The sequence below is a fragment of the Heterodontus francisci genome, chromosome 18, assembly GCF_036365525.1.
Source record: "Heterodontus francisci isolate sHetFra1 chromosome 18, sHetFra1.hap1, whole genome shotgun sequence".
Taxonomy (NCBI): domain Eukaryota; kingdom Metazoa; phylum Chordata; class Chondrichthyes; order Heterodontiformes; family Heterodontidae; genus Heterodontus; species Heterodontus francisci.
Window position 1 is genome coordinate 77487023 of NC_090388.1, and position 26146 is coordinate 77513168.

Here is a 26146-nt window from a genome sequence, read left to right on the forward strand (position 1 = left end):
GCAAAGAGCTGTGTTATGACCAAGTGAGAAAGGTGTTTAAGAGTCCCTCTCAGCCTTTACTTGGTCTTACTGTAACAGGGTTTAATTTTAAACCCACTGTGTTTTTTAGCTCCCCCTTGGTGAATCCTTGTTCACCGCTTTCCAATTACAAGGCAAAGAAACCAGCACAAACAGGCTTTCTTAGGTTTAAAGAAGAAAAGTTGAAATTTATTAAACTTAAACTCTAGTTCGGCTGATGCCTACATATACACGTCGCGCCCCACACTAGCATGCATACGCGATACACACATGCAAACAGAGACAGAAAAGAGCAGAAGAAAAATAAAGTGGAAAGATTTGAGACAATATCTGAAGAGTTGCTGTTACAGTTCTTCGAGCTCACTGCAGAGTCCTTGATTGTAGGTCGCTCTTGCTTTTTGTTGGGACCCAGTATTCTCCTTAAACCTTATTCGCTGTAGGAGACTTTTATCTCTTGGGGTTCATGTGGCTTCAGTGGATTCAGAGGCTTATGAGAAAGAGATGGGAGCAGACAGGAGAACGATCTTCTCAGTCCAGGAGCAAACAGCTTTCTCCTCAAACTGTTTGTACAAATTCAAAAAACTCAGGTTGCCCAGCAGGTTAGTCATGTGACTAGTTGGTTTGACCATGTCCATTTGTGTATTCGGCCATCTTAGCAGTCAACCTGGAACATGAGCTCCCCCACCTTCAACATCTGGTGATCGAAAGTCCATTGTGGGTTGAATGTCAGGGAACGGCTGCTTTGTCCTTCCAAATACTGTTTGTTAATATGCAAATGTCTTTTCCAGCCACAGCTGATCTGTTTAACAAGTCCTTTCTTAACTCCAATAACAGTTTAATATCAATACTCATGACAAAATTAATGTGCCTCGTTCTTGGCAGGTGGGGGCCTAGCATGACACCTGTTTTATGGTCACACATCAAGGGAGTCTACCAGAACCAAGGAGGTTATCATGTCTCAATAATGTGACTTATGCTCATCAGAAAATCGATTTAAGATGATTGGCAAAAAATGGCATGAGGAAAAACCTTTTTCTGCAGTGAGTGGTTAGGATCTGAAAAGTAGTGTGGTGGAGGCAGATTCAATTGTGGCTTTCAAAAGGAAATTGGATAAGTACCTGAAGAGAAACAATTTGCAGGGCGATGGGGACAGGGAATCGGAGTGGGACTAGTTCAGTTACTATTGCAGAGAGCCAGCACGGACACGCCAGGCTGAATGGCTGTAACATTTTATGATTCTATGATTCTAACTAGGAGGGAGCATGATACAAGGTCAATAGTATGTGAAGTTAATTTCACACTATTCTTCCTCATTCTAACCCCACCTAAAACCTTTGCATAATCATCAAACAAATGTCACCTGTCTTTTGGTGTAGGAGTTGCATACTTAACAAAACATTCAACTGATGAAACTCATCTTCATTCTTTTACAGAGAGCTTTTCGAGGATCTAGTTCCATCAGGGCAAGGACGGCCTAGCAAATACATGTGATCATCCTAATTTGGTTGCGCCTCATCTGAATGCAGAATCTCATGGCAGGAGCTTGAAAAATGAGAAGCATATGGGGTCCTGAAGGATTTTTGTGCAAATCTTTTTAGTGTATATATTACAGAGAATGTTACTGCTACACTCACTGGCCTATACAATGGCACTTTATCAATGACAAAACTGCCCAATTCCTGCTGAAGGCACAAGATGCGGGAAGATATCAGTGGACTGGTCAGGTGAGCAGAAAAGTGGCAAATAGAATTCAGTCTGGAGAAGTTTGAGGTAAAGCATTTGGGGAGGGAAAACAAGGCATGGGAGTACACAAAAAATGGTAGGATACTGAGAAATGTAGAGGAACAGAGGCACCTTGGCCTGCATGTCCACAGGACCCTGAAGGTAGCAGGGGAGGTAGATAAGGCATACAGAATACTTTCCTTTATTAGCCGAGCACAGAACATAAGAGCAGCGAAGTTGTGCTAGAACTGTATAAAACACCAGTTATATCACAACTGGAGTATAGTGTACAGTTCTGGTCACTGTATTACAGGAAAGATGCTGTAGTGTTTTGAAATCGCAATCGCATCGTACATTGTCTATTCTAGAGGCTGCTGTAGAACACATATGCTAGCAAAGAGAAAGTAAAACTAAGACAGAATAAAAGGAGAAGCCTTTATGTTCAGAAGCTGCAGTTTCTGTCTCTCTGTCTTTGCCGCATATGCTATCCCAATCTCAGCTAAGCCTAACTCAAGTCCCGAGGAAATCACAGACGTGATCGCACCAGAGAGGGTACAAAGGAGATTTACAAGGATGTTGCCAGGAATGAAGAATTTTAGCTCTGAGGTAAATTTGGATAGGCTGGGTTTGTTTTCTTTGGAACACAAGAGACTGAGGGGAGATTTAATTGAGGTGTAGGAAATTATGAGGGGCCTAGATAGAGTGGATAGGAAGGACCTATTTCCCTGAGCAGAGTTTTTGAGGATGTAACTAGCAGAACAGATCAGGGCGAACCAGTGGATGTGGTGTATTTAGGTTTTCAGCAGGCTTTCGGTAAGATCCCACACAGGAGGTTAGTAAGCAAAATTGGAGCACATAGGATTGGGGGTAATATACTGGCATGGATTGAGAATTGTTTAACGGACAGAAATCAGACAGTATGAATAAATTCATTCTCAGGTTGGCAGGCTGTGCCTAGTGGGGTACTGCAAGGATCAGTGTTTGGGCCTCAGCTATTCACAATCTGCATCAATGATTTGGATGTGGGGACCAAATGTAATATTTCCAAGTCTGCTGATGACACAAGAGTAGGTGGGAATGATTTGTAAGGAGGCTGCAAAGAGGCTCCAAGGGGATTTAGACAAGCTAAGTGAGTGAGCAAGAATATGCAGATGGAACGTAATGTAGAAAAATGCGAAGATATCCACATTGGTAGGAAAAACAGAAATGCAGAATATTTCTTAAATGGTGAGAGATTGGGAAGTGTTGATGTCCAAAGGGATCAGGGTGTCCTGGTTATAAGTCACTGAAAGCTAACATGCAGGTGCAGTAAGCAATTAGGAAGACAAATGACATGTTGGTCTTTATTGCAAGGGGATTTGAGTACGGGAATAAAGAAGCCTTGCCGCAATTGTACAGAGCCTTGGTGAGATTGTACCTGAAGTATTGTGTACAGTTTTGGTCTCCTCAAGGAAGGATATACTTGCTATAGAGGGAGTGCAACAAAGGTTCACCAGACTGATTCCTGGGATCGCCCTATGAGGAGAGATTGAGGAGACTGGGCCTATATTCTCTAGATTTTAGAAGAATGAGAGGTGATCTCATTGAAGCATACAAAATTCTTACAGGGCTCGACAGGGTTGATGCAGGAAGGGGGTTTCCCCTGGCTGGTGGGGTCTAGAACCAGGGGACGCAATCTCAGAATAAGAGGCAAGATATTTAGGACTGAGATGAGGAGGAATTTCTTCACTCAGAGGGTAATGAATCTGTGGAATTCTCTACCCCAGAGGGCTGTGCAGGCTCAGTCATGGAGTATAATCAAGACAGAGATTGATAGATTTCTAGATATTAAAGACATTAAGGGATATGGGGATCACAGAATAATACAGTGCAGAGGAGGCCCTTCGGCCCATCGAGTCTGCACCGATGCATTAAAGACACCTGACCTGTCTACCTAATCCCATTTGCCAGCACTTGGCCTTGAATGTTATGACGTGCCAAGTGCTCATCCAGGTATTTTTTTAAAGGATGTGAGGCAACCCGCCTCTACCACCCTCCCAGGCAGTGCATTCCAGACCGTCACCGCCCTCTGGGTAAAAAAGTTCTTCCTCAAATCCCCCTTAAACCTCCTACCCCTCACCTTAAACTTGTGTCCCCTCGTAACTGACCCTTCAACTAAGGGGAACGGCTGCTCCCTATCCACCCTGTCCATGCCCCTCATAATCTTGTACACAAGATAGTGTGATAGTGTGAAAATGGCATTGAGGTAGATCATGAGCCATGATCTAGTTGAATGGCAGAGCACGCTTAAGGGGCCAAATGGCCTACTACTCCTTCTATTTCCTATATTCCTATGACAGATCAAGAACCAGGGAACATAGATTTAGAGTACTTGGCCAAAGGATTAGAGAATGTTGAGGAGAAACTTTTTCACCCAGAGGATGGTGGGATCTGGAACTCACTTCCTGGAAAGATGGTAGAGGCAGCAACCCTCATCGCATTTATTAAAATACTTGGATATACACGTGAAGTGCCTAACCTACAGGTTTATGCAGCAAGAGCTGGAAAGTGGGATTAGGTTGAATAGTTCTTTTTCAATTGACACAGAGAGGATGGGCCTAATAGCTTTTTAAATGCTGTTAGATTTTCCAAGTTTCTATGAATACGGATGCGAGAGTCTGTTTAACCCATTTTAACTCATGTAACCACAAAAAAGTTAACTATTTCCTCATCATGTCATCTAACTGGATCTTGAATGATTTGGGTTTTATAAATTGAAGTACAGAGTACAGGAACAAAGAGATTAAGATATACTTCAGCAAGGCAATTGAGCACTTAGCAATTTTGGGTGCCCTATAATTGAAGGGACGTTAAAGCCCTAGAAAACCTGAGGCACAGATCACCAGATGAGGAACTCTATTTGTATGATGTCAGAGATGGGGGATTATAGTTATTAGCAGAAATTTGAGATACTGGGACCACTTCCATTGCAGCAGATAGGTTAAAATAAAGTTTCATAGATTTGTTTTTAAGTTATGAAGAGTTTTGATAGATTGAATCAGGAAAGATTATGAACATATGAACATACATATACATTAGGAGCAGGAGTAGGCCACTCAGTCCCTCAAGCCTGCTCAGCCATGCAACAATCATGGATCATGGCTGATCCGATTGTAACCTCAACTCCACATTCCCGCCTACCCCCAATAACCTTTCACCCCATTGCTTATCACAAATCTAATTATGAGAGTGAAGAGAATGATTGGGAGAGATTTCAGTACCCAGGGAGTTTGTTAGAGCATGGGAATTTTGGGTTGAGATGGAGATCATTGCATTCTTTACAGTAGATCAATATTTGAATCAGAGAAAGATACAGAGATGTGGGAAATGAGCAGGATAGAGGGAATGGTTTTGAATTGGTCTGACAAGCAGCTGCCACAGACATGATGGGCAGAATGGTCTCCTCTGTGCTGCAAGCTTCTGTGAAAATCTGAAGCTATTGCCTCCAATACCCTAGCTGCAGAGTATTCCTAATACTAGTCCTTTTTGTGTGGAGAAGTTCTTCCAAAAATCTGTTCTAACTTATATGATGTTGCTGTAGTTCATATGGACTTTCAAAAGTTTTTGACAAATTATCACATAATAGACTTGTTAGCCAAATTAAAGCTCATAGGATTGTCAGGCAAGCCCGCCACCTGCCAAGAGACACATATTTCGCCACATGAACATTAAAACTTAAAATTGGTGCTGGGAAGAAAAGAGGGCCTATCACAAGGAATTGCCAAGCCCCTTACCAGAAAGACCTTTCTTGCATACTAGCAGACAGTGTTGGAACAAGGGACCCAGTCTTTGCTTCTTCAATCACAGAAGTGGTCAGACCATTTAGTCACATGATTAAGTGACTATTGGAGTTTTTTTTAATTTGAACTTGCCACAGGGAATTTGAATTCAGAAAGCTCTTTGCTCCTGGACTGAAAAGACCTCTCTCCTGTCTGCTCTCATCTCTTTCTCATGAAACTAAAGACCCATTGAAGACACATGAACCCCATTAGAGAAAAGCCTCCTGCAGCGAACAAGATTTAAGAAAAGTACTGGGTCCCAATGAAAAGCAAGACTACTTACAAAGGGACTACAGTGAGCTGGAAGCACAGTAAACAAGAAACTCTTCTGATTGCTTTATTTTTCTTCTGCTCTTTTCTCTTTCTATTTACATGTGTGTATCATGTTAGCATGAGCGCATCGTATATCTGTAGGAGTTAACCGAATTAGAGTTTAAGTTTAAGGTTTACTAAATTTCACTTTTCTTCTTTAAACCTGAGGAAACCTGTTTGTGTTCATTTCTTTGCCTTATAATTGGAAAGTGGTGAACAAGGATTCACCAAGGGGGAGCTCAAAACACAGTGTGTTTAAAAATTAAACCCTATTACAATAAGACCAGGTGAAGATTAAAAGAGACCCCTAGACACCTTTCTCACCTTGTCATAACAGGATTAAAGGGAGAGTAGCAGAATGGATACAAATTCGCTAAGGGACAGAAAGCATACAGTAGCGGTGAGTGACTATTTTTCAGAATGGTGGGAGGTATACAGTAGTGTTCTCCAGGGACCACTGCTCTTTTTGATATATATTAATAACCTGGACTAGGGCATACAGGGCATAATTTCGAAGTTTACAGATAATACAAAACCGGGAAATGCGGTAAACAATGACAGGACTAGTGAAATGGGCATCGACATGGCAGATGAAATATAACACAGAGAAGTGTGAAGCAATATATTTCGGTGGGAAGAATGAGGAGAGGCAATATGAACTAAATAGTACGATTTTAAAACGGGTGCAGGAACACCTGGGGATATATGTGCACAGGTCTTTGAAAGACAAGTTAAGAATGCTTTTAATAAAGAAAACGGGACCTTTGACTTTATTAATAGAAGAATAGACTACAAAAGCAAAGAAGTTTTGCTAAACCTTTATAAAACACTGATTGGGCTTCAGCTGGTTTATTTTGTTCAGTTTGAGGCACCACACTAAAAAGGATGTCAAAGCCTGAGAGAGGGTGCAGAAGCGAATTACTAGAAGGGTACCTGGGTTGAGGGACTTCAGTTATGCGGGAAGACTGAAGAAGTTGGGGTTGTTCTCCTTAGAGCAGAGAAGATTAGGTAGAAGTGTTCAAAACTCATGATCAATTTTGATCGAGCAAATAAAGAGAAACATTTGCCAGTGGCAGGGGGCTAGTAACCAGAGGACACAGATTTAAGGTGATTGGCAAAAGAGGCAGAAGCAACATGAGAATTTTTTTTTTAAAAACACAACCAGTTACTTTGATCACAAATGTATCGTCTGAAAGGGTGGTGGATGCAGATTCAATAACATTCAAAAGTGAACTGGATAAATACTTGAAGGGAAATAAATTACACGGCTATGGAGAAAGAGCAGGGGAATGGAACTAATTGCATAACTCTACTGAAGAGCCAACAAAGGCATGATGGGCCAAATGACATTGTTCTGTCCTGTATCATTCTATGATTCTGTATTGCTACATTTACTTTGCCCCTATTTAAGTGTGTTATTAGTAAATGTAGAGTTGTGCTCTGGATGTTCCCCTTTACAAAATGCCATTGTGTAGGATAGCAAGTATAACATAGTATATATGCACAGAAAACTTGCATTATTTAATATCATAGATATCTCTATAACAGGGTTGTCCAACATATGCCCTGCAGGCCAGGATCCAGCCCGCCAAAGGTTTCCATTTGGCCCACGGATGTAAACTGCACCCATATTCACAGCTGACAGGTACTGAGAGGAGGAACAGCGGTTTCCAACCTTTGCTCAGATTTGTGGCTTTCCAACGGGCTTTTAAAAAAAAAATCAGAACCTGCCGGAAAACCCCGAATCTCTCCGACGTTCAGAAACCACTGTTCCCGCTCTCAGCTACGGTCAGAGAGAGGAGGGAGGTGGGGGTGGGGAGAGAGAGAGGTGGGGGGGGGGGGGGGTGGTGCAGAGAGAAAGGAGAGAGAGAGAAAGCCAGAGAGAGGGTGGAGAGAGAGAGAGTCAGATGGGGGACGGTGGGGGGGGGAGAGAAAGACAGAGAGGCAAGAGAGAGAGACAGAGAGGGGGAAGAGAGAGACAGAGGGGGAGGGAGAGAGCGAGGGAAGGGAAAGAGAGAGAGAGGGAACAGAAAGAGTTCAAGATCACTCCTGACAGATGGACATCTACCTGGAATACTCCGCATCGCTACGTCAAATGTACTGGCCGAGATTAAGTACTATTGCAGCAAAAACAATGCCAGGTATGTCAGTAAGTCAGTGTTGAATATAGCGACGAGAAAATAAGTCAATACATTAGTTTTCTCATTTGAAGCTTCTTCACAAAAATGCACATTTGTTGTTTGATAGTAAAATAAATTTTTAATGCCTTTATCTTTCTGAAATTTTCTCATGGGCCCCCTATGTAGGACAAAAATTGTGATGTGGCCCCCACGCAAAAAGATTGGACATCCCTGCTCGAAAAGAGTCAGATTCAGCCTGAAACAGGAGCTAAGAAGGGAGATGGAATGGAGTTTGTGGCAAGGGCCAAAGACAACAGCTTCAGTCTTCCGCATGTTTAACCGAAGGAAACCATGGTTGGATGTCAGACAAGCAGGTTTATAACACAACAGGCAGTGAGGGGTCACAAGGTGGTGGTGAGATAGAGCTGGGTGTCATCATCATCCATGTGGAAATGGACGCTGCATTTTCAAATGAAGAAGCCTATAGATGAGGGAATAGAATGGGATCCAAGTAAAGATCTTTGGGAGACTCCAGAGGGTGCGGGGATGGCAACAAAAAGCACTGGTGGGATTTTCTGCCTACAGGTGGATAGATAAAAGTGGAACCAAGCAAGGTCAGTCCCACTTGGCTTGACATTGGAGGACAAATGTCAGAGAAGTGTGGTGGGGCCAATCATGTAAAGGCTGCAGAACGGTCAAGAAAGAAGAGGAGGGATAGTGCACTAAGGTGATAGTCACAGAGGATGTCATTTTTGATTTCCATTAGAGTTGTTGCAATCCTGTAGCAGGGGTGGAAATCCGATTTGAGAAGTTAAAGCACTGATTCTGATCACTTGGTTTTGGCTCTGAGAATTAAGATAATGTCAGCAAAACTGGTTTAATAAAAGTTAGGCAATTCGTGGACAATGTTATAAGTATGGAGTTTAACATCTCCTGTTGGGGGAGGAGGGGGTGGTGAGAGATATCTTTGCAGTTCCATCACTAGGTTGGCTGATAAACTAACGTGAAGGCAAAAGGAATTATCTTCAGAGAGCTTTCACCCCCCCAGAGGATCATCCCAGACAAACATTATCACCTCCCTTTAGTCTTTTGGAAAGATACAGGTACTATGTGTTGCATTCGAGATCTGCTTCAATCATAGAGCTTTCAGGTCAGGTAACAATCATTGGTCTAAATATTGTTGGAGTGTACACCAGCTCAATGGCTGACATCTTTGTTACACCTGTTTTCATTATCTTATTTCCAGACAGTTGCCGCTAAAGATATTTTTATTCACATTCTCCCAGGCAGTGATGGAAAACATGTCTGCTGAGGAGATGGCCACATTATAAAGTTTGCACTTCTTGGGGTATATTTTCATTTGTTTAAAAAAAGATAACTTTACTGTGACCATAAAATGGGTTTTACCAATTCGTGCTCACCTTGATTCTTTGGCTAATATTAAAAAGGAAAAATTCTTATGATAAAGCACATACATACAGAATGATAGAATAGTTCAGCATTTTATGAAATTTTGAAGGTTCCAGTTGTGGCAGCTCACCCATTGAATACAGAGGCTCTCACTTCTGATATTTTAAATTGTCAGCAGTATTAGAAACCCTCAGTCTTGTAACTCCAGTAATGGCATTCCACATAATTCACCAAATTGCACCATCAATGTGAAGCAAATACAAAATCATTTTAAATTAGACCATTTTTCTCCCCATTGAAAATGGTCATGTCTTAAATCTTAAATTGCATGGATGCTTACTATATTACAATATTTCATTCTCCACTATTTTAACTATCATTTCCCAACGATTTTAAACTTGCCAACACCTCTGCTAAATAGCAGACAAAAGAATTTCATCTGAACATTATACACTAAAACTTTCACAAGCTAAAATTTGAGACCTTAATGTTAGCTCTAATCAAAAATCTATTAATTTATCATTGAGATCCACAGTGATTGTTTTCTAATGGTACAATCTTTTAATCTGTAGTTGAAGCAGTCTTTGTACTAATATATTAGGTTGAAATGCAGCTTTATTCATCTGGATTTCCATCCAGAATGGATTTGAATGAAAATGGATTAAACTTGTAGCCAGCTCCACTGTAGAATTTATTCTGGAACTCCACCCTAGGAGAAAAATAAAAACAAATGGATGATGTGTTAAACAGTGAAAAATGGCTCAGCAGTTTACAATTCAATTCTGAAGACGTACATACTGAATGTTCTTCAGGTTTAGCCAATTTTTGACATTTATCCCTTTTACCACAACATCACCCTGTGCGACCATATTCCAAGCCACTAGCATCCAACCATGGATGATGGAATGCATCATTCATAAATATCCAGCAATGTCCTTCCCCACCCCCCTCCCCCGACAATATGTATCTCACTATCGCTCAATGTTAGCACCAGTCCAACCACTATCACTAAGAGAGGATAGCTGACCGGAGATCAAGAAAAGCTACATAAATGCAAGTCTTTTCCTTCATGAAAATGGGCAATTGAAATAAATAGCAAATGGGAATTTGAACTCCTAAGGTTTTGAATTGGAAAACCCAGTGACATGACGCATTCTGAAACATTATTGAGAGGGAATCTGAGTTGTCTTGAAAGAAATATGCCCGTTGCACAAAGGCCAACTTGATTTGAGTGTTAAAGGAAAGTTTTATATCACTTTTTTTTATTCTTTCACAGGATGTGGGCATCGCTGGCTAGGCCAGCATTTATCGCCCATCTCTAATTGCCCTTGAGAAGGTGGTGGTGAGCCGTCTTCTTGAACCGCTGCAGACTTTGGGGTGTAGGTAAACCCACAGTGCTGTTAGGAAGGGAGTTCCAGGATTTCGACCCAGCAACAGTGAAGGAGTCAGAATGGTGTGTGGCTTGGAGGGGATTTTTCAGAAGGTGGTGTTCCCATGTATCTGCTGTCCTTATCCTTCTAGGTGGTAGAATTTTGTGGGTTTGGAAGGTGCTGTCGAAGGAGCTTTGGTGAGTTGCTGCAGTGCGCCTTGTATATGGTACACACTGCTACCACTGTGCGTCGATGGTGAAGGGAGTGAATGTTTAAGGTGGTGGATGGGGTGTCAGGCTGCTTTGTCCTGGATGGTGTCAAGCTTCTTGAGTGTTGTTGGAGCTGCACTCATCCAGGCAAGTGGAGAGTATTCCAACACGCTCCTGACTTGTGCCTTGTAGATCGTGGACAGGCATTGGGGAGTCAGGAGGTGAGTTACTCACTGCAGAATTCCCAGCCTCTGACCTGCTCTTGTCGACATAGTACTTATATGGCTGGCCCAGTTCAGTTTCTGGTCAGTGGTAATCCCCAGGATGTTGATAGTGGGGGATTAAGTGATAGTAATGCCATTGAATGTCGAGGGGAGAGGATTGGATTCTCTCGGAGATGGTCATTTCCAGGCACTTGTGAGGCGCAAATATAACTTACTACTATCAGCCCAAGCCTGGATGTTGTCCAGGTCTTGCTGCATTTCTACACAGACCGCTTCAGATCTCAGGAGTCGCGAATGGCTCTGCAAATTGCACAGTGAACATCAGTTGCTGACTTTCTCTACTCTGAGGTTCCCTTGCTACAAATGAATAACTTGAATTTGAACACCATAATTTAATATTTCCTGGCACAATGTATTTGCACGATGCAACCTGGTGCTGTAAAACAATCTTCAAAATAAGTATTTTATTAATATTTCTAAAGGACTACCTACTGAGGTATTTGAGACCCAAAAGAAGACACTATTTGTGAGCACCTTACAATGGGTCTTTTGCTTTATCAGAAAGCAAAGGACTAAGTGGCTCAAACTGAGATAACAATCCCAAAGAATTCATCACAGGATCGGATGAGATGCATCTGAGGAAACTGAGAGAAGTAAGCGTGGAAATTGCAGAAGCACTGGCCATAATCTTCTAATCACCCTTTGAAACAAAGGTGGTGCCAGAGACTGGAGAATTGCAAAGATTACACCCGTTTTCAAGGAATGTAAGGGTAAGCCCAGCAACCACAGACCAGTCAGTTTAAACTCGGTGGTGGGAAAGCTTTTGGAGATGATAATCTGGGTCAAAATCAACAGTCATTTGGACACCTTTGGATTAATTAAGGAAAGTTAGCAAGGATCTGTTAAAGGCAAATCCTATTTAGCTTGATTGAATTTTTTGATGAGCTAACAGAGAGAGTTGATGAGGGTAATGTGGTTGGTGTAGTGCATATCAACTTTCAAAAGACATTTGATAAAGTCTCAGAACTCTAGGATGCTTCTTGTGTCCTGAACAACCACATGTACAGGAAGTGTTAGCAGCGGGAGGAGTTTGAGCTCCAGGTTTCGGAGCTTGAGCGGCAGCTGGCATCACTGCGTTACATCCTTGGGGTTGAAAGTTTCATTGTTTCAGGACATCTTCATCCCACAACTTAAGGGTATGCAAACAGAGATGGAATGGGTGACCGTTGGACAGTCAGGGAGTACTGGGCAGGTAATGCAAGAGTCCCTGGAGTTTAAACTCATAATCCAACTGGAGCCAAATCAACATCACCACAGCTGTCTCAACTATACAGGGGGGCAGGAGAAAGTTGGGAAAGCAACAGTGATTGGGGATTCTATAGTTAGGGGAACAGACATGCGTTTCTGTGGCTGCAGATGTGATTTCAGGATGGTATGTTGCTTCCCCAATGCCAGGGTCAAGAATGACACTGAGCAGTTGCAGAGCACTCTTGAGGGGGGAGGGTGAGCAGCCAGAGATCGTGGCCCATATCGGTATCAATGATATAAAGTGAAAAGAGAGATGAGATCTTGCAGGCAGATCTTAGGGAGCTAGGAAAGAAACTAGCAAACAGGGCCTCAGAGGTAGTAATCTCTGGATTACTCCTGGTGTCACATGCTAGTAAGTATAGAAATAGGAAGATAGAGTCGATGAATGTGTAGCTGGAGAGATGGTGCAGGAGGGAGGGCTTTAGATTCCTGGGGCACTGAGACCAGTTCTGGGAGAAATGGGACCTATACAGGACAGACGGGTTACACCTGAACACAGGCAGCACCATTGTCCTTGCGGGGCAGTTTGCTAGTGCTATTGGGGGAAAGTTTAAACTAACTTGGCAGGGGGATGGGACCAAGTTATTGAGGAAAAAAACAAGGTGCACTAAGTATTGAGAAAGGCAGATAGCACTAGAGTAAGAAAGAGTAAGGTATTAGGTGGGGTCAGAGTAAGAGGGAATGCAATTAGTTTTAAAAGTTAAGTTTAGAGTGCATGCACGTGAACACACTGAGTGTGGTAAATGAGGTTGGTGAGTTGCAAGCGCGGGTAGCCACATTGGAGTATGGTGTTGTGGCATTTGACAACGTGCTACATAATAGGGTTGCCAGCAAACTTGAAGCCCATGGAATAAAAGGGACAGTGGCAGCTTGGATATGAAGTTGACGGAGTGGTGGTGAACGGTTGTTTCTCAGACTAGAGGACAGTATATAGTGGGGTTCCCCAAGGGTAGGTATTAGGATCACTGCTTTCTTTGATCTACATTGACTTGGGTGTGCAGGGCACAATTGCAAAATTTGCAGATGACACAAAACTTGGAAGTATTGTGATCTATGAGGAGGATAGTGATAGACTTCAGGAGGACAGACAGTCTGGTGGAAATGGGCAGACGCGTGGCAGATGAAATTTAATGCAGAAAAGTGTGAAGTGATACATTTTGGTAGGAAGAATGAGGAAAGGCAATATAAAATAAAGGATGCAATTTTAAAGTGGGTGCAGGAGCAGATGGACCTGGGGGTATATGTGCGCAAATTATTGAACGTGGCAGGGCAGGTTGAGAAAGTGGTTAATAAAGCATACGGGATCCTGGGCTTTATAATTAGAGGCATAGAGTACAAAAGCAAGGAAAACATGATGAAGCTTTATAAAACACTGGCTCGGCCTCAACTGGAGTAATGTGTTCAATTCTGGGCATCACACTTTAGGAAGGATGTGAAGGCATTGGAGAGGGTGCAGAAAATATTTACGACAATGGTTCCAGGGATGAGAGACTTCAGTTATGTGGATAGATTGGCAAAGTTGGGGCAGTTCTCCTTGGAGAAGAGAAGGTTCAAAGGAGATTTGATGGAGATGTTCAACATCATGAGGGGTCCAGACAGAGGGTCAAGAACCAGAGAACACCAATTTAAGGAGACTGGCAAAAGAATCAACAGCAAGATGAGGAATTTTTTTTTAAAACACAGCAAGTGGTTAGGATCTGGAATGCATTGCCTAGAGTGTGGTGGAAGCTGATTAAATCGTGGCTTTCAAAAGGGAATTGGGTGAGTACCTGAAGAGAAAAGATTTGCAGGGCTACAGGGAAATGCTGGGGGACTGGGACTAGTGAGTTGCTCTTGCATGAACACAATGGACAGAATGGCTTCCTTCTGTGTTGTAAATCATTCTATGATTCAAACTCTGCGGTACAACTGATATACGTTGTATTACTTACCAGTGAAGACGCAGTGCATGTAGGAAAGCAGACAATCCTTCCATTACCAACAGAATGGCGACTGTTAAGATAGCGAAAATGGCAAATATGATAAAGACACCAACGAGGCCACCCCAAGAAGCACTACTCAGACCGATGTGCAGTACCATGGTCCACAGGACTTCAGAAAGTTCTAGAGATAAATCAAACACATATATTGAGATTGCATTGTATTTTAATACGGAGTGACTCCTGACAACGCAGAGTATGCGTAGAGCGATTGCTGACGTCATCAGTGCATGCGAACATTTGCCAGCTTGCCAGCATGAATGTGTGCAGGTGCACGCAGACGTCACCCTGCAATGACATTGTCATGAAGACCCCCCCCCCCCCTCCACCTGTTAAGAATGAGGCATATTAATTTCACCATATGAACATTAATTTTAAACTGTTGCTGGAATGAAGGGATGACTTGTTTAAAGAGATCAGCAGTGTCTGGAAAAACATTTGCATACAAAGAGACAGTGCTTGGAGAGACAAATGAATTGCTCACTGATTCAATTAACAGAAATTGGTCTGGGCAATGGTGACCCACATATTGTCGGTGTAAGAGACAGCACTACACCCCCACACCGAGAGCGAGTCACATGACTAACCTGCTGGCCCAGGTCTGGTTTTGAACCGCTCACAGGACAGCTTGGGTCAGACTGCAGATTGCAACTGAACTTGGAAGACAGCGTCTCTCACTACTCTCCGGTTGCACTGATATCAATTAAACCTCAAGAGAGAAAAGACTCATATATCGAAACAAGTTTTAGAGTGCACACTGGGCCCTAACGAAATGGCAAGACTTACCAGCAAGCGGGTGTGCCGGGGACGTGAAAGGCCGCCCTGCTATAGCTGCCGGCCTTTCCTCACAGGGTGCCCGATTGAGGGCCGCCCCCGCCTCCCAACCCAACCCCGGGATCCAAGACGCCCCCCTCCTCCCAAACAACCACCCTAGCCTCACCAGGACACGACCGATTCCCCTGGTGAGGCTGCCCGAACTTACCGTCAGTCCCGGCTCCTTGGTATCCTCCTCGATCGGCTGGGCTGCAGTCCCAGCAGTGGCCGCCGCTCCCGGTGGCGCTGCTGAAACTAAGAGCTACCAGCCCGCTGATTGGCCGGAAGCTCACTGAGGCGGGACCTCCTCCCTCAAGTGGGATGGAAGTCCCGCCTCAAATCAATTAAAGCCTGGGGATCCGTAAAATACGGGACGAATCCCCAGGCTGGGCGGAAGCGGGTTGGGGACAGACATTTGCGACATAGTCTGGCTCCCGTCTGCCCACTGTAATATTCCGGCTAGTGTTTTTAAAATTAAACCCTGTTACGTTAAACCAGGCAAAGGCTGAGAAGGAACCACTAGACCCCTTTCCCACCTGGTCATAACAACATCCTCACGCCTTAATAGCTGCAATCACCACCTCCATTCCCCCAACAGTATCCCAATTCCTCCCGCCATTCCTGCTTCATCACCCATTTCAATTTCCCACTCCCAACTACTCGCCACTTTCTCCCTCCCTAGGCCGCTCACCCCATGCCTCGCCGCTGCCTTCCCTCAGACACTCACACCTGCCCTTGCCGCTTCCCCCCTCAGCTGCTCACTTCTCGCCTTGTTGCTGCCTTTCCTTAGCCACTTGCTCCCGGCCTTGCCGCTGCCTTCCCTCAGCCACTTGCTCCTGCCCTCACCGCTTCTCCCCTTGGCCGCTTGCTCCCGGTCTCGCCGCTTCTCCCCTTGGCCGCTTGCTCCTCGCCGTGCCACCCAAAGACGCAATGGGGATGGGGGTAGGGTTCAGGGAATGAGCTGCCCGAGCAGCAAGGCAGGGAGCGAATGGCTGAGGGGTGACGGGGCGATGTGGGAGGTGAGCAGAGGGTGTGGGAGGGAGCAGCGAAGAGAAGTGCAATGGCCGGAGGGAGCAGGGTACTTTTGGGGGTGGAATGGAGGCGGCGATCACAGCCATTGCGGGGGTTTGGGTTTAATTTGTTTTTTTGACAAATTGAGCTTTATTACTGGCAGCTGCCAACAATGTTGCATACAGTGATATTTCAGTCGATGAGGCTGCATTTGCACATGTGCCATACTGCGCCATCTAGTGGTTGCATTGTCAGCAAACGCAGCCATTTTAATACTGAGATTTGGACATTTCTGAACAGGACTGTAAGATTCCAGGTACTAAGATTTCCCTATTTGGGTTTGAAGTGTCTTCGGCTAGCAATTCCTATGTTCCTATGTGCAGTTGACTGATGGTACACAGTTCGCCCTCGGTGACCAGCATTCCATTGTGTTATCAGCTCTGGGCTACATGAATCCACAGCCCATAAAATGTGAGCTCTGCCACTGGGTTAAGAATGCTGTCAAGTAAAAGGTCAGGTTCAGCATGTTTGCTGAGTCTCCATATTACCAGTGTGCAGAAGATTGAGGGAAACCATTGTCTTCAGTCTTCACCACAAACTCTGCTCCCTACCCAGAGACATTATCCCTCTCCCTGTTCAAGGACACAAAACAGTTAATCTTGAGGCACAGGAGGAATAAATTAACTGAAACTCTTACTCAGCCCAAAGGACCTTAACAACTGGACAATGCAAGAAGTTAACCGTAATTATGTATCACGATCAGTTCCTGGCCAGAATGGAAGACACATTAACACCTGAACAATACCACGAGCTAAGCGCCCATCACTGTGATGGACATCACATTATCTTTATTCTGTGTAGACAACAGTAGAGGAGATAAGGAGTTGTCTCTGCCCTTGCAATACTGCACGGCCCAGGAGATTGAAAAGACCAAGGCAAAGAGGTGTGAAAAGCCAGGCGGCTCAGCAGGCTGGTAACTGATACTACAGCCTGAGGTCCAGGTGTGGGACAGCATGACTGGAACATTAGAAGAAAGGACAACATCAGAACGTAGGCAATACAGTCAGGTGAAAAAAGACGGGGACTGGTCATCTCCAGATCCAGGCCTACAAGCAACATCGGTAATCACCAGCCATGTGGGTGATTGTATGTTTCAGTCAAATCATAGAGGGATTTGTACTGTGGTTTTGTTGGTCTAATAAACTCACAAATTTATGTTGAGCCAAAACCTGTTTTGTCACATGTATTTTGTTCTTGCAATTCCGGGGTCTAAGAATCATTTAAGGAGGAAGGGAACTGAAACCCTTACACTCAACTGTCTGAGACTGAACCACAAGATGTCTTTCCAACCACATATCCATGCCATCGCCAAGACAGTCTACTTCCACCTTAACATTCTGCCCCTGCCTCAGCTTATTTGCTGCTGAAACCCTCATCCATGTCTTTGTTACCTCTCGACTTGATTATTCTAACACACTTCTGCCAAGCCTCCCATTAACATCCTCCAAATCTCTACTGTTCATATCCTAACATGCACTAAGTCCCATTCACCCACCAGCCCTATGTTAGCTAATCTACATCCTTGTTTTCAAATCCCTCCACAGCCTCACCTCTCCCCATCTCTATTCTCTTCCAGTCTTAAATTCCGGCCTCTCCTGTGTTCTTATTTTAATTACTCCACAATTGACGGCTGTGCTTTCAGCTGTCTAAGTCTTATGCTCTGGAATTCTTTTCCTAAACCTCTCCACCTCGCTACCTCTTTCCTCCTTTAAGGCATTCCTTAAAACTACCTTGCTGACCAAATCTTAGGTCATCAGCCCTAATATATATGGCTCGATATTACCTTTTACTTGATAATGTTCTTGGGAAGCATCTTGCAATGTTTTACGATGTTAAAGGTACTACATAAATGCAAGCAGTTGTTTATTTATTTAATTAATTAATTAATTTTTTTATTTAGAGATACAGCACTGAAACAGGCCCTTCGGCCCACCGAGTCTGTGCCGACCGACAACCACCCATTTATACTAATCCTACATTAACCCATATTCTCTACCACATCCCCACCATTCTCCTACCACCTACCTACACTAGGGGCAATTTACAATGGTCAATTTACCGATCAACCTGCAAGTCTTTGGCATGTGGGAGGAAACCGGAGCACCCGGCGGAAACCCACGCAGACACAGGGAGAACTTGCAAACTCTGCACAGGCAGTACCCAGAACTGAACCCGGGTCGCTGGAGCTGTGAGGCTGCGGTGCTAACCACTGCGCCACTGTGCCGCTGTGTTGTTGAAATTCATTCTGACACATTGCAAAAACCGGAGAGTGGCACATAGAATCTACTGCTTCAGCACAACGTAAAAACACCAGTAGGTGCTATTCATAAATTTGAATGGTGAGTAAGTGGAAGTGAATATACTTTCATTAAACAGAAAATGGGAAGATCTGGCGCAAGGTTAATATAAAACATCTGCAAAACAAAAATTAAAAATAGAAAAAAGCTTTTATTTATTTCCCAATTCTTTACAATTTCTTTCCTTCCTCTCTCCCACTCCACACTGCGCTGCTGCTAAAGTGTATTCTGCTGTAGATAGACTTTCTCTGCAGTTATTTTAATTGTATAGCAGGATGGCCCCTAATGTTACAGAATGCTTCACTGATATCTGAAGTGAAGTGGGCTGTGTAAACAGGGTTCAACATCATTCACATTAGGAGGTCAGGAATCTGTTTACTTCATCCAGAGCCTGCAGTGTCTCCATTCACCAGTCACCTCGGATGGGGGCCTAACAATGATTGCTTACCTGCATGAGCCAAGCTTAGAGCCCACAGCCGGAGATAGGATGCAGTGTTAGAGATGCAGCCAAGACAGTACTCAATTGTGTGGATTGCTTGGTGCACAAATATATCACCAAAGTTGAACTAGAATAATACAAGAGGAAGTAATATTGATTGCAGCCATTGCAAAACATTGTTTAGTGTCACACAGTAACTTCAGCAACACCACCCCCCACCACCTCCCCCCCCCCCACTCCCACCCTGAACTCAGTTGGTAAAGGCAGTGAGTAACTAAGTCATATACAGCAGCAGGTCCTCGATCTTCAGTCTGTGCTGACTGACTCATGCCAAATGGGGAAGCATTCGGGAGGGAAGGGGTGAAAATGTGGGCGTGTAAGAGTGCCAGCTCCAATGAGGGAGGGATCAAGTTAGCATGAGAGGGATCAGGATGAGAGTTCCAGAGTTTGTTTCATTGCTGGAAATTCAATAACTAATGGCTCCATAATGTCAGGCACAAGTGAAAAAGTAATGATTTTTTAAAAAATTAACAGACTAAAGTCTGCTTCATCGTTTTGGAATCCTCAGACAATGCACTCAAAACTTGACTATTCAAAAACAAGATGGATGAAGATGAGAATGAAAATAGGGATGGATGGGTATCCTCATTCACATATACAGGGATAATGATCAACACAGTTGCCCAACTCTGCAGTTCACAGAATTTCCAAGATAGTTCCAAAAACATCCGAACACACCAGTATCCCTGCCTGTTATACTTTTAACCTATTTCATTTTGTTTTTTTGTTCTTATGGCTATGCCAATTCCCAAATGTATGGACAGTCTGCACATGATTTAAGAGGAGTGCTCTGTGTATGGGTCACATAATGTTTGGGATCACAAACTCACTCTTCTGTACTGATATTCTTCCTCCATTGAAACATATAAGATCCTGAGGGGTCTTGACAGGGTGGATATGGAAAGGATGTTTCCCCTTGTGGGAGAATCTAGAACTAGGGGTCACTGTTTAAAAATAAGGGGTCTCCCATTGAAGACAGAGATGGGGAGAATATTTTTCTCTCAGACGGTCGTGAGTTTTTGGAACTCTCTTCCTCAAAAGGCAGTGGAAGCAGAGTCTTGGAATATTTTTAAGGTAGAGGTAGATAGATTCTTGATAAGCAAGGGGGTGGAAGGTTATTGGGGGTAGGTGGAAATGTGGAGTAATCAGTTCAGCCATGAGCTTATTGAATGGCGGAGCAGGCTCGAAGGGCCGAGTGGCCTACTCCTGCTTCGCATGTTTGTGTGCATATATTTAAAAATAAAACTGTGTCTCTGAATATTCATGTGAGCATGATAGTGCCTGTTCTTGACAATTATTCGGTTAACATGTCAAGGCTGATCTTAAATCACTGCACTAAATTTACTGGACTTGCCTCTTCACTGTGGTCATCACCATGGTCACCGGTGTTCCTTTGCTGGGGTTGCAGAATGTCAGCCTCAACATCAGTTGAAACACAGATAGTGTCTGGTGTGGACTCCAACTAAGAGGGAAAAGAAAGAGGATCTTAAGTTACAGCCAACCAAGATATGACTTTTCAATGTTGGTACTAGATTTTTGTATATGCGGTGGATACAGGTCTGTCACTGTGTAGCGTTGGGGTACAGTATGGTGGTACAAGTTTGTCACTGTACAACACATGGGTACAGTACTAGTGGGTACAGGCCTGTCATCATGTAATTCAATGGTACAGTAAGACAGTGTGTAAGCAGCAGTGATATTTCACTGAATCAACCTGCAGGCCCATTTGTGGATCCTCTCGCACCTGAATGGTTCAGGCCCAACTACAGGCCGCAGTGTAAATCTAGTCTTTCACATTTTCGGGTGCCAGAAGGACACAGAAGAGCAGTACAATGCTAATTCCTTTGCTGACAAAATTCCAGACAGAGATGGAAATTTGATGAAGAATCTTTGCTTAACTCAAGTGCCCCGCCTGCAGGTGTTATGACATCGTCCTCCAGATATCACGATAAAATTACATGAACCGTTTTTGCATTTAGTTTTGGAGGAACTAGCAAGAATCTGCTCTCCAAATGTGCAGTCAGCTTGTGAGTAATTCACTATTAGCTTGCTTCCTACTGTGTGAATGTGTCAGATTATCACATAACATTGAACATGTTCACTTAAATGCAATTTGTTCCAAAAAGATGTGTTTGCTAGTAAGACTTTCAACAAGTTATAGTGATCTGGAAACTCTAGGCCCTGGTCTCCCCTGCTCAAGTAAACCACCGTCTTTCACAAAATAATATTGTCACTGAAATAAAGTCACCCCAGCCCCAACCCGCATTCACTCTCAGTCTAACTGTACACCCAATCCTATATGGGGAAGATATTGATCTGGGCAGCTCTATTTAATGATGTCAGTATGAGTAATATAGAGCAAGGCCAGCATGGGGGGCATCTAGGAGGGTGAGAATGGTAACAAAGCCCATAGGTTAGGGAGGGGTTGGTCACAACTATCTTTTTCAAGAGCAACTAAACTGCCAAAGGCGACAGCTGCGATTTCTCATCATTGCAGCATCCACATTCCATGTAGATAAAAGAAGATTTACTAGGTCAACAATTCACTGTCACAATTGGCGGTGGGTGGAGGGCGGTGGGTAGGGCGGGGGGTACAGGGTAATTGAATATCAAACTCTGTAGGGATGGTTAATGATCCTTTAGCTAATTTTATTGCAAATCTAAATAGTTATATGTTGTACAATGTAATTTTACAGTCAGTTCCAGCAAAGGTCAGCACAGGCCACTGCTGTTCAGAAACTGCTTATAATAGCTCTGTACTGACATTAAAATATTCCTATTGTGACCTGCCTTTATCTCACACTAACAAGGTAGCCTCCGTATGCTTTACCACTGAATCACAAAGTGGAAGGGACTGTGTGTCGAACAGAGTAGGTATGATCACTTATTAATTGAAAATATACAGTACAGATTAAATTGTCACTTACATCACAGCTCATCTGCTGCTGAAACCCTCATCCAGACTCGACTATTCAGATGCTCTTCTGCCACCTGCCCATCTTTCACCCCCTGTAAACTTTAGCTCATCCAAAAGTCTGTCGCCTGTATTCTAATTTGCACCAAGTTTTGTTTATGCATCCCCCATGTTCTTGCTGGCCTACATTGGCTCCTAGTCCACCAATGCCACAATATCAAAATCCTCATCCTTGTTTTCAAATGCCTCCATGACCTTAACCCTCCCCATCTCTGTAGCCTCAAGTCCTACAACCCTCCGAGAGCACTGCACTCTGTTATGACCAGGTGAGAAAGAGGTCTAGGGTTCCCTTTCAGCCTTCACCTGCTCTTACTGCAACAGGGTTTTACTTTTTAAACACACTGTTTTTAGCTCCCCCTTTAGTGAATCCTTGTTCACCGCTTTCCAACTATAAGGCCAAGAAATGAGCACAAACAGGCTTTCTTAGATTTAATGAAGAAAGATTGAAATTTAATTAAACTTAAAACTCTAATTCAGTTAATGCCAATGGATACATGCCATGCCCCATGCTAGCATGCATACACGATATGCACATGCACATGCAAATAAAGACAGGAAAGAGAAGATTACTATAAAAGCAAAATACTGCGGATGCTGGAAATCTGAAATAAAAACAAGAAATGCTGGAACCACTCAGCGGGTCTGGCAGCATCTGTGGAAAGAGAAGCAGAGTTAACGTTTCGGGTCAGTGACCCTTCTTCGGAACTTATTAAAGAGAAGATTAAAGTGGAAAGGTTTGAGGCAATATCTGAAGAGTTGTTGTTATGGTTCTTCGAGCTCACTTTAGAGTCCTTTTGTAGGTAGTTCTTGCTTTTCGATGGGGCCCAGTATTCTTCTTAAACCTTGTTCACTGTAGGAGACTTTTCTCTCTTGGGGTTCATGTGTCTCCAGTGTGTTTTTGGAGTTACGTGAGAAAGGCCTTATCAAACACTGTCTCTCCAATTTAAAACTCTCAGTTCAAACTCTGCGACAGCTAGTTAGTCATGTGACTAACTGATCTGACCACGTCTTGGCTCTGTGTAGTGTGTGTCAGGGAACGGTCCTTTATCTACACAAGCTGTCTGTTAATATGCAAAAATGTCTTTCAAGCCAGAGGCCTGGCAATCCCTTGTAACAGGCCTTCTCTTCTTCCCAGCAACAATTTGAAATAGAATGTCCATGTGATGAAATTAATATACCTCATTCTTGGCAGGTGGGCGCCTGCATGACAACTTCAATTATGGTCTCTTGCGCATACCCCATCATTGGCAGTCGTGCCTTAAGCTGTTTACACCTTCAGCTGTGGAATTCCCTCCCTAAACCCCTTTCTCCTCCTTTAAGACAATTAAAATTTACCTCTAAGAAAACATTTGGTCACTCTTCCAAATGTCTCGTTGTATGGTTTATGCCAATTTTTGTCTAATTATGGTGCAGTGAAGTACCTTGTGATGTTTTACTACATTGAAGCCACTGTTGCTCAAGTTGTGATTCTAGATGAACAGTACTAAAAAAAAAGTGTTAAAACCTAAAATCTTCACTGCTACTGTTTCTGCATCTCATTGTTAATCCTGGGTTATAAATGCAAGTGAGTGGTCAACGATTCATCATGTGTTACGCAAAATTAGACTTGTAAATAATTCTATTAGTAAATAGATCTTATCCCAGGCTGGATTACTAAAACAAGCAGTTGATTAGAGGCTTAAAGGGTTAAATTATGAGGATAGTTTGCATAAACGGCTTGTATTCCCTTGAGTATAGAAGGCTGAGGAGTGATCTGATCGAAGCATTTAAACTGTTAAAAGGATTTAACAGTCATTGTGAAAGAGTTGAGATACTGGATGGCCTAAAATTGATAAAGAGGAGTTATTAGAAAGGCTTTCTGTACTTAAAGTCAATAAGTCACCAGACTGAAAGCAGTGCATCTGAGGATGCTGAGGAAAGTAAGGGTGGAAATTGCCATAATCTTCCACTCCTCCTTAGAACAAGTGTGATGCCAGAGGACTGGAGAATTGCAGACATTACACCCTTGCTCAAAAAAAGGTTCAAATATAATCCCAGCAACTACAGGGCAGTCAGTTTAACCTCAGTGGTTTCAACCTCGCTTTTAGAAATTATATTCTGGGACAAAATTGTCACTTGGACAGCGCAAATTATTTAAAGAAAGCCAGCACAAATTTGTGAAAGGCAAATCATGCCTAACTAACTTGATCGAGTTTTCTGATGAGGTAACACAGTGGTTTTCTTTTGATGTAGGTTATGCAGTTGATGTGGTGCATATGGACTTCAAAAGGCATTTGATGAAATGCCACATAATAGGCTTGCCAGCAAAGTTGAAGCCCATGGAATAAGAGGGAAAGTGGCAGTGTGACTATGAAATTGACTGAGTGACAGGAAAGAGAGTGTAGTGAACAGTTGTTTTTCGGACTGGAGGACAGTATATAGTGTAGCGACCCAGAGGTCAGTACTAGGACCATCACTTTTCTTGATCTATATTAATGACCTAGAATTGAGCAAGCAGGGCACAATTTCAAAATTTGCAGATGACACAAAACCTGAAAGTATTGTGAATTGTGATGAGGACAGTGATAAACTTTAAGAGGACATAGACAGGCTGGTGGAATGGGCAGACATGTGGCAGATGAAGCTTAATGAAGAGCGAAGTGGCACATTTTGGTAAGGACAACAATGAGAGGCAATATAAAAGGACACAATTCTAAAGGGGGGTGCAGGAGCCGAGGGACCTGGGGGTATATGTGCATGAATCATTGAAGGCGCTGAGCTGGTCGAGAAAGTGGTTAAAAAAAGCATTTGGGGTCCTGGGCTTTATAAATAGAGGCATATAGTACAAAAGGATGATGTTATAATGAACCTTTTTAAAACCTCATTCAGGCTCAACTGAAGTATTGTGTGTAAATCTAGGCACTACACTTTAGGAAAGATGTGAAACTTATAGAGATGGTGCAGAAAAAATTTATGAGAATGGTTCCAGGGATGAGGGACTTCAGTTATGTGGATAGATTGGAGAAGTAGGGGTTGTTCTCCTTAGAGAAAAGAAAGTTGAGTGGAGATTTGATAGAAGGTGTTTAAAATCATGAAGGGTTTAGACAGAGTCGATAGAGAAAAACTGTTCCCATGGTCAGAAGGTGCGAGAACCAGAAGACACTGATTTAAGGTAACTGGCAAAGAACCAACGGCAACACAAGGAAAAGCTTTTTTAAGCAGCAAGTGGTTAGCATCTGGAATGCATTGCCTGAGAGTGTGGTGGAGGCAGATTCAATCATGGCTTTCAAAAGGGACTTGGATAAGCATCTGAAGAGAAAATATTAGCAGGGCTACAGGGAAAGGAAGGGGAAGTGGGATGAGCCAAGTTGCTGCTGCCAAGAGCTGGCATGGATATGACAGGCCAAATGGCCTGTTCTGTGCTGCACCATTCTATGATTCTATGATGATTTCAGGTAGGTACAGAGAAACTAAGAACAAGGGAGAAAAATGTTAAGATCAGAGCCAGGCTATTCAAGAGTGAAACCAGGGTGCATTTTTTAAACAAAAGGTGGAAAACTTTCTCTTACCCTCCATGGTTGTGGATGCTGGGGCAATTGAAATTTTCAAGATTAAGTTTGTCATATTTTTGTATGGTTAGAGCATCAAGGGATATGGAGCAAAGCCAGGTAAGGTGCTGAGGTATAAATCAGCCATGATCTAACAGGCTCGAGAGATTGAACCTTCAACAGCAGAGACTCAGGATGGGGGCAGAGCAAAACCACCTCAGCTTGATTCAAGTGAAACACTTATTACAGAACTGGCAGGAGCTACAGCAAGGCTGGTGAAGGGCTTGGCAGAAAGAAGATGGGAGGATTTAGCAGCAAGGCTGATGGGCCAAGCACAAGCACTGCGGGAGGTGGGGGAGGGAGGAAATCACGGGATTGGGAGCATGCAAGAATAAACCTGAGGAAGAAAGAAGGAAGTAACTGCACTAACGTGTTTCTCTGAATCCCCAACAACCAGTAAAAAAGGAACAATCTT

The 26146-nt window shown here is 43.3% G+C and overlaps 1 protein-coding gene across 2 annotated transcripts in view; it reads right to left on the reverse strand.

Moving 5' to 3' along the window:
* Positions 1–7805: 7805 nt before the first annotated feature.
* The window catches only part of LOC137379738 (V-type proton ATPase 116 kDa subunit a 4-like), a 127839-nt gene continuing 109498 nt past the window's right edge, over positions 7806–26146 (reverse strand). Inside the window, exons 18-21 of one of the 2 annotated variants that reach the window (XM_068051044.1) lie at positions 20525–20632; positions 19120–19237; positions 14443–14614; positions 7806–10109 (exon numbers count right to left, since the gene is read on the reverse strand). In XM_068051044.1, the coding sequence (XP_067907145.1) occupies positions 10016–10109; positions 14443–14614; positions 19120–19237; positions 20525–20632 (492 nt within the window). In that variant the 3' untranslated portion in view covers positions 7806–10015. The remainder of the gene's footprint in view (positions 10110–14442; positions 14615–19119; positions 19238–20524; positions 20633–26146) is intronic. The other variant, XM_068051043.1, reaches the window with a different exon arrangement.